The 9,433-nt window shown below is 43.4% G+C and overlaps 1 protein-coding gene across 1 annotated transcript; it reads left to right on the forward strand.

Annotated features, from left to right (window-relative positions):
- Nucleotides 1-706: 706 nt before the first annotated feature.
- Nucleotides 707-5,330, forward strand: and4 (actinodin4). Its single transcript, XM_088343851.1, has 4 exons — nucleotides 707-761; nucleotides 837-881; nucleotides 1,356-1,516; nucleotides 4,500-5,330. Exons 1-4 carry the CDS (start codon nucleotides 707-709, stop codon nucleotides 5,328-5,330), a joined length of 1,092 nt encoding a protein of 363 aa, XP_088199977.1.
- Nucleotides 5,331-9,433: the final 4,103 nt, after the last annotated feature.

A 9,433-nucleotide genomic window follows, 5' to 3' on the forward strand; every position in this document is an offset into this window, starting at 1 on the left:
CTCTTGGTTCTAAATTTTCTCAAAACTTTGGACCTATTTTCGGCTCCTAGGTGATTCAAGTAGTCAGGAAACCGCCAGAGGTAAAAGGCAGGTGTAGCTGTGCAAAAACGGACTTTATCACCATATACTCAGCATTCTGAAGCAGGCCTAAGAATAAATAGATACATGAAAACAAATTTTATCTACCCTGGTCATATCGAGAGGGGCGGCGGCCTTGTGGTGAGGGACCCTCTCTCCCTGGGAGGAGTGAAAATTCTCCCACCGTGGTCCGCTGCGTGTCATAAGAGGCGACTAAAGTGGAGGGAGCGAGGGGACTGGGGATCCTCTCCTCTCTATGTCTACTCCCTAAGAAACAGCAAGGCAAAAAAAAAAGGGGCGGGAGACCGAAACGTCCCGCAAACCCTAGTTCTCGGGTCACTAAATGTGAGAGGATGTGGAAGTAAAGCGACTGAGTGGAAGAAAGAGGAGATCGGAGGGATGATGACTAGAAAAAAAAAATTTAAAAAGGGAAAAAAGAATTGAGGGGGGCTGAACTCTTTGCGCTAATCATTAGCAAAAAAAAAAAAACGTAGCTCTCTTCTTCACAAAGGTTGGTAAACACTGCTTCAAGGATTTGTCATCAGAAGTGACAGTCATCAAAAACAAAGTATGAAAGCATAGATTTTACCACTCTTTTTAACCTGTAAACTTGTTTTTAGGGTTCTCGATGATTAGATCGTGGTGTTTGTTGGCGGCACTCAGCTGCCTAACATGGCTGCCAGGTATTTACACTAATAAAAACTAAATGAGATATAAATTAATTGTTGTGGATGTAAAATATGTTCAAATACTCGCAGGCTTGCTGCAGGGCAAATCCTTGCTGAGCGCCATCCGGCAGGAAGGTAACGTCCCCGCTTGTTATCAACAGGGTTGGGTAGGGTTACTTTAACTTGATTACTTTCAATTACTTTTGGATTACTCCAATACCAAATATGCTTATAAAAGACAAAAGACACTAAATATGAATAAAATTACTAAATGTTGTGCAGGCTTGGGGAGTAACGGAACACATGGAACGGCAAAAATGATGTTGGCAAGCTGTTTGGATTTATTTTCAGTTTGTTTCTGTCGCATTTTATGTTAGTTTTGCCGGAGATCAAAGCCAGGAGAGAAAGCTTACCACGTGTTGTGAGTCATCATTTTATTCATATTTAGTTTCTTTTGTCTTTTATTAGCATATTTGGTATTGGAGTAATCCAAAAGTAATTGAAAGTAATCAAGTTAAAGTAACCCTACCCAACGCTGGTTATTAAGGCAACCCGACTACCTGCCGGCTCTTCACCCTGCTTCAAATGACCCTCCGGTCCCCCCTCTAGGCATGGTTCCGGTCTCCGATGTGGGTCTGGAGCCTCGCAAGGCTAACGACTTCCTGAGCCACTCCAGGCCCAAGAGGAACATCGACCCCAAATGGTACAGAGGGAACCCGGACTTCCAGGCATACTATCGCTACTACAGCAGTATCGGGCACACCGAAGGGGTAATGCGGACGTGTGGGGTCCCTTCTCTTACACATTCACTTTGTTTTTGTTGTTTATAGGTTTTGAGAACATTTATTGACATAATCCATGTCCTCATTTTTCACATCAATATCCAAACATGTCCTCATTTGGCTAGTTGAAAACTAAAACTCAATGTGAGTCGTCACAATTACTTGTGTACAAGAACTTTCACACAAATACACTCTCTTTTTTTGTCATTAATATGTATTGGGAATATCCATTGATAATATGCATTGTTAACTTTTCTGTCACAAGCCAGAAACGGAGACAGGACCCAATAGCATTCGTTTTTACTCAGTTTTATTGAGGCAGGAACGCGGAAGTGGCACTTCCGTGTTGAGTGAGGATAGTCGTAGGCAGCGGGAAAACTGGTCGACAGCCGGGACGGGGGAGCAAGGGCGGTAATGAGTCCTGAAAAGAGGTCGGCAACAGGTATCAGGCAGGCAACAGGGCAAAACAGGTCGATGGCTGGGACGGAGGAGCAGGGCAGAAACGGGTCCAGAAACAGGTTTGTCAAAAGGTACAGAGATTGCCTAGCTGAAAGCGTAGGTTCGCAGGACGGTCTGACAGCTTCCTCTTGGAAGCCGGGGGGTTTAAAAGGCGTCGGGGAACCAATCAGCGCTCAGGGCTGTTGGTGCCAATGAGGCAGTCGCAGGAGCCCCGAATCAGCAATCATAACATTTTCTAAATTAAGTCCATCTCCCAAAAATGTCCTCATTGTGTTAGTTAAAAACAAGAAACCCCCAAAATATATGCCAGTCCTCAAAATATGTGTACAAGAACACTTGCATGCAGTAGCCCAGGAGGGAGAGCGTTCGTCTTGGGATCAAGAGATCGCAGTTCGAATCCCAGCTCCTCCGTGTTACATGTAGAAGTTTCCTTGGGTAAGACACTGAACCCCTAATGCCCCCAATAAGCAGGTTGGCGCCTTGCATGGCTGCACGGCCGCTATTGGTGTGTGAGTGTGTGTGTGAATGGGTAAATGTGAAGCACATTGTAAAGCGCTTTGGGAAGTCTTCATTGACTTGAAAAGCGCTACATAAATGCATTTCATTTCATTTCATTTAAATCATTTCACATAAATACAAACAGTCAGTTTTTGTCAATAGTAATAATTAACAAAGCGCATGTCCAAACTTACCCAAAAGGTCCTTATTCGGTTAGTTAAAAACAACTAGTCCTAACAATTCCATGTGTACAAAACCACTCACCCATATACACACACACACACACATTTTCCCCCCGTCAATTAATATTGAGAATGTCCATTGACTTTTCACAATGATGTCCAACCTTCACTTAAATCTAAGATAATGGATCTCAGCCACAACCGTGTGTTTCATTTAAGGCGGGCCTGAAGAATTGCGACAATGTTGCCTTCTGCCAGTCAACCAGGGATCATGGATCACAGCCAAAACAGTGCAGTTCATTTTAGGGAGGCCACAATTCCAGTGGCCCAAACTGGGAAAAGAAATGTACTCTGTTTGCCCTTGCTCTCAGCAATAGTTGACCGGCGATAACGGATCGCGGACACAACCGTGCATTTCGTTTGAGGAGGGCCATATCGGCACACCTACCGACAATAGTGTCCCTGCTCACTGCAATCTGGGTTTGGTAATAACGGATCATGGCCGCCCAAGTACAGTTTAAGTTTAAGCGCAAGTGCAGTAACGGCTCAAAAGAACTGGCAGGCTTGACGAAAGTACTATTGGCCTGTCTATACTTGCAGCAATATGTTATTGGGGATAATGTATTGTGGCCTAATGAGTGCAGTTCAATTCTTGGTGGACAGAACGGCAAAAAAGGGCCACCAGACACGAAAAAAGTGAGCTCAGCCGTCCCCCACTTGCAGTAATATGGAATTGGGGATAATGTATAGTGGCTGAGTGCAGATCAATTTCGGCAGAAATACAGAAAGAGCAAAAAAAGAGCTGCCAGGCCTGACAAAACTGCGCTCTGCCGCCCCCTGCTTGCAGCAATATGCAATCAGGTATAATGGATTACGGCTGTACTAGCACATTTTACCTTTTGGTGAACAGCACTGCATAAACAAAGAGCCCCACAAAAATGTGGATGCAGCAATATGCATTCAGGGATAATGGATCGCAGGATATTTTTGTGACCCTTAATGCGCTGAGGTCCCCTCATTTCAAAAGTGCAACAATTCGAAAATATATATATATATATATATAAATAACGAATTGTTTTTGTACCACTAGCAGGCACTGAATAATACACACTGTCCCTTTAAGTATGTTTCAGGCTTTTTAAACATCACACGAGGACATTTAAATCATATTATCAGGACCAGAACGGAAACAGGACGCACTCGCCTAACGTTTATCACAAGTTTTATTAGAAGAAAGGGTAAGGGTTGCGCTCACGATCCGGGGATTGCTGGACGCGGGAAGCAGGTCGCTCTGAACACGGAAGTGGGACTTCCGTGGCGAGCGATGGCGGTGTCGGGAACGGAAAAACGGGTCAGCAGAAGAGCAGAAACCTGGTCGGAATCGGAAACAAGTCGAAAGCCAGGAGAGGAGAGTAGACGTGGTCGAGATAAAAAACAGGTCGTAATTCGGGACAGGAGAGCAGACGTGGTCGAGGTCAAAACAGATCGTGGCGGGAGACAAACAGGAGCAAAAAACGGGACAGGCGAAAAAGGGCCTGCCGTGTAATAACAGAGATGGACCGACAAAAGGGGACTGACAGGACAGAGTTTAAGTACTGACAGAGAGCCAATCCGTCAACAAGCTGCAGCTGGCGCCACACGGGCGGGGCCAATTGGGCGCCATGGCAACCTTGACAAATACTATTAAATTAATGATATATTATAGCTTGCATTGATTATACAGTATATTACATTTCCATTTTAGTACTTTTACCAAGGTACATTTTTCGATGTAGAGCTTTTCACACCTTTTTTCGTCGAGTGACTATTTCAAATATACTTCTATTTTCCAGTTGTATGAGATCGACAAACTTCGGATGTTGTACCAGCAGATGCGTCACTTGGAGCAAACGTACGGCCCCAACGCTTCCTACTTCCAAAACAAGCTGGGGGTCCCCCAAATCATGTGCGACCCCACCACCGACAAAAAATGCAAAGTGGTTGCCCCGCCTCCCCCCCCGCCCATGAAAGGCCTACCCATTCCCACTGAGCCCCCTGCCACCGAGGCTCCGCCCCTTCCTCTGGCCCCATCCATCTCCCAGGCGGACGTCCTCTACCTGTGCAACACCCAAGACCCCCTCTGCAAACCCCATATCGTCTACCTCCCCGCCGGGGCCGTCCCTGTCCTCTGCGACCCCCGTTACCACCCCCATTGCGCCCCCCAAAAGGCTCCACCCTCTCCGATGTTGACCCCTAAAATGATGCCACCCCCGCCGCCTCCCCCGCAGAAATCTGCCCCGCACCCTCTGCAGAAATTTGCCCCGCCGCCCCCTGTTCTGGTCAAAAAATCCCCGCCGCCGGCCCCTATCCACGCCTTCAAAGGCATGGAGTTAGATTGCGACCCCTACTGGGACCCCGACTGCCTCATCGACCACCCCCCCAGACCCATGAAAGGTCAAGTCATGGGACCTCCGCCTCCGCCAATCAAAAAAGAGAAAGAGGAGCCTAAGGAGGATCCGGCCCCTCCTCCGCCCCCCATCCAGAAGAAAGTCTTCCCCTTTCCTTATTACGCCCCACTCATGCCCTACGACCCGCGCGATGATCTCTACGACCCGGCCCGCTTCCAGTACCCCCAACCCCAAATTCCCGAGGACGAGCCCCAGGACGAAAACCTGAAGCGCTAAAATCTACTTAAATTCAATCAGAGTAATTTATTTACCACAAATGTTCACGGTTCAAAGTTCCCGGATCCCTTAACTGCCTTCGTCATAAGGACTCCACTTCCTGTGGTGTGTCTTGGGCAAGTACAGCCTGGGGGTGCCCATCCCTCTCAGCTCATATCTGAAATGTCAAATGTTCTTCTGTACAATGGCAATAACATATTTTTTGTTCTTTTTTGTCTGTTCAAATAAAGTTTTGGGAAAAAAAAACAACATGTACTTCACAACTTAAGTATTTGACACTCAATAAAAACGCTCAAACGTCTAAAAATGTTAACGACAAATCACTGCAATTGTCTGAATGAAACTCCTCCTCCTATGACGACATAGTTTCTCGGAAGCTTTAAACTACTTTGCCAGAATAATACTGCTTGTTGCAATGATAGTATGAAACTGTTGTGGAATAGAGACGTGCTGACATCAGACTTTCGGGAAAGTCTTGGCAGACGAATTAGTACAAACAATTAGAAACGTGCTGACATCAGGCTTTCGGGAAAGTCTTTGCAGACGAATTAGTATAAACAATCCCCCTTAAGGAAAGCGTTTGACCTGCCAATACTTTCTGAGAAAACTGAGGGAAAAACATTTCCGAAAAAGTTACATAAGCCCTCTCACGGGGCTGAACCCCCCTTTCAATTTTACTCCCTTGAAGCTATAAAAACCCACGCATGTCTAAGATTTTCCGAGTTTTCTTGTGACGCTGAAGATGCACCAAAAAAACAAGAACTCCCTCTGACGGCGTCTGATTCCTGCATTTCTTTGAACGCGTACGAGAAGAATTCTCGAACTATATTTCTTCAACAAAACTACTATGGAATCGCTGAGTAACGATACCATCTTTTTTTAAAGTATCGGTATCGTGGCTAAAAAAAACATTTAGAGGAGTATCATAATGGTATTAAATCACTGCTACTCTTATGACGGCATAGTTCTAGAAACTTTAATACCACTTTTACCAAAATAAAACTTAAGTACTTGAATAGTGTTTCTTTTTTTGTTGATGTGAAACTATTGTAGTATCGGCGAGTACTGATACCAGCTTCATTCAAGGTATTCGGTATCTTGATGGTGTCTGTATGAAGAATAAGAGTAGTATTATATTGTTATTAAATCACTACATATGTCACATTCTAAACTTTTCCCATGACAATATAGTTTCTTTTAAGCTTAATACCACTTTTACCAAAATAAAACGTATGTACGTGAATACTGTTGCTTTCCCTGTTGATGTGAAACTATTGTAATATCAGCAAGTATTGATACCAGCTTCTTTCAAGGTATCAGTATCGTGATGGTGTCTGAGTAACAAATTAGAGTAGTATTATCCATCTATTGTCTGCAATGCTTATACCCAGTAGGGTCGTGGGGGTGCTGGAGTCATTCCAGCTATCTTCAGGCAGTGTGCAAGGGACTCCCTGAACTGGTTGCCAGCCAGTCACAGAGCACTAGAGTAGTATCATATTGTTAGCAGGGTCGGGTAGGGTTACTTTAACTGGATTACTTTCAATTACTTTTGGATTACTCCAATACCAAATATGCTAATAAAAGACAAAATAAACTAAATATGAATTAAATGACTAAATTTTGTGCAGGCTTGGGGAGTAACGGAATACATGGAACGGCAAAAATGATGTCGGCAAGCTGTTTGGATTGATTTTCATTTTGTTTCTGTCGCATTTTATGTTAGTTTTGCCGGAGATCAACGAGATCAAAGCCAGGAGAGAAAGCTTACCACGTGTTGTGAGTCATCATTTTATTCATATTTAGTTTCTTTTGTCTTTTATTAGCATATTTGGTATTGGAGTAATCCAAAAGTAATTGAAAGTAATCAAGTTAAAGAAACCCTACCCAACCCTGTATCAGCGAGTACTGGTAGCAGGTTCTTTCAAGGTATTAGTATTGTGATGGTGTCCGGACGACAAATTAGAGTACAATTATCCATCCATTATCTGCACCGCTTATCCCCAGTAGGGTCGCGGGGGTGTTGGAGCCCAGCTATTTCAGGCAGAGGGCAGGGGACACCCTGAACTGGTTGCCAGCCAGTCACGGAGCACTAGAGTAGTATTACATTGTGATTCAATCACTGCTTTTATCTCAATAAAACTCTTCCTGTGACAAAATAGTTACCACTTTTACCAAAATAAAACATATGTACTTGAATACTGTTCCTTGCCATGTTGAGGTGAAACTATTAATTTTCTCATGCTGAGGTTTTTGAGTTTTACCTTGCCCTCATGTAGGTTTTAGATCAGGGGATGGTCTCACAATAGTCTGTAGTCTGGCCAGCCTTTTGATTGTGATCAAGGACTATACAAATAAATATGACTTGACTATTGGAGTATCAGCGAGTAAGGTATCTGCATTGTGATAGTCTGGACGAAAAACTAGGAGTATTGGATGCCATTTTAAGTGAAAACATGTTTTGGGATTTGTAAGTATTTTTCAAAATGTTCAGTCTTTTTTGATGGATGGAATTTTATCTGTGAGCAGATTTGAAATCTTTGTATCAAATGGTATCAATGATTTTTAAAAAAATGAAAAACTTATAAATATTTCTTTAAAACATGGTTACAGGTTCATAAAAGCACTACTTTTGTCGAACACTTAACTTGCCTCACTACTATTTCTTGCCACCAAATATCACAAGATACCAAAGCACATTTTGTCTCATTAAGGATTCCAACCTTACATTAACTTAGTCATCGAAATCTTTTAAAAATGGAAAAAAAACAAATAATTTTTACTTACTTTAGCCCAACTTTTTGGGGTGCTCATAAATTGCAACAAAACACTGTCTAAACCAAACTTTGTCTGCTTGGTCGCATTACAATAATCTCATCTATCCATTATCTGCACCGCTTATCCTGAGTAGGGTCGCGGGGCTGCTGGAGCCCATTCCAGCTACCTTCGGCCAGTGGACACTCTGAACTGGTTGCCAACCAGTCACAGGGCACACAGAGACAGAAAACCCACTCGCTCATTCACACCCAGGGACAATTTGGACTGGCCAATTAACCTGGAATGTGAGAGGAAGCCAGAGTGCCTGGAGGAACGGGGAGAACATGCAAACTCCTCACAGGGAGGCTACGGTAGCTGGACTTGAACCTTGAACCTCCGCACCGTGGTCCTGCGTAGTAACCACCCAGCCGCCGTCAAACCACTCGTTTTTTTCTTTAAAAAATCGTACAACACTATTTTAAACACTGTTGCAAATCATTAAAATCTCAAACTTCAAAATGAAGAATTTAAACTCCAGCATAGTTTCTTGGCACCAAGACACCCAAAAATTGCAGCAAAGCACTAGATTTGTTGATAGTAAATTCCCAAGAAGTGAACTGGGGCCCATTAGGGTAACCCTAAGCCACACACACTTGAGATTTATCATCAAAGTGAGGCTACTCGGGTGTTCTTGGAGCACAGGTGTCAGACATGTGGGCCGCGGGCCAGATCAAGCCTGCCAAGGGTTTTAATCTGGCCCACGAGACAACGCATAAAACACTTATCTCTGTAGGTTTTTGTTTTTAATACAGCTTTTTAGCCCAAATGAGATTTTATGAAGACTGTCGGACAAATTTCTTTTTTCTCTCTCCTTTATTTCTTTCTTTCTCTATTGGTTTTCTTCCTTTCTTTTTATTATGCCAATTATTTTTCTCTTTTTCTATGTGTCTCTATCTTTTGCTTCCTCACTCTTTCTCTCCCTTTTTTCTTAAATTCTTTCTCATCTTCTCTCCTTTTTTCTCCCTTTCTATTTCTTGGTCTTTTCTCTCTCTCTCTCTCTTTTAATTGGTCTCTCTCGTTCTTTTTTCTCTCTCTTTCCCTTTAATCTACAAGTCTGGCCCCCGTAAGTTTTTTTTTTTCCAGGACGTGGCCCCTGGCAAAATTGAGTTTGACACCCCTGTCTTAGAGGGTTACCCGCTGCCCGGAAAAAAACAAGTTCCAAATTGATGCCAAAGCCTTTTAAATACTATTAGCTTTGTGTAATAAGGATTACCCAGAAAAGGGTGTCGGTTTTCTTTTATCCATAATGTTTAATTTCAATATAAAAGGATAACAATGTGGCTGACTCT

Source organism: Urocampus carinirostris, chromosome 9 (genome assembly GCF_059441175.1).
Source record: "Urocampus carinirostris isolate Australia breed hairy pipefish chromosome 9, RoL_Ucar_1.0, whole genome shotgun sequence".
Lineage (NCBI taxonomy): Eukaryota > Metazoa > Chordata > Actinopteri > Syngnathiformes > Syngnathidae > Urocampus > Urocampus carinirostris.

Coding starts and splice junctions, on each gene's coding strand:
- and4 (XM_088343851.1), top strand. CDS start 707: ATGATTAGATCGTGGTGTTTGTTGGCGGCACTCAGCTGCCTAACATGG. Junction 882..1,355: donor GAGCGCCATCCGGCAGGAAG/GTAACGTCCCCG, acceptor TCCCCCCTCTAG/GCATGGTTCCGGTCTCCGAT. Junction 1,517..4,499: donor GTATCGGGCACACCGAAGGG/GTAATGCGGACG, acceptor TCTATTTTCCAG/TTGTATGAGATCGACAAACT.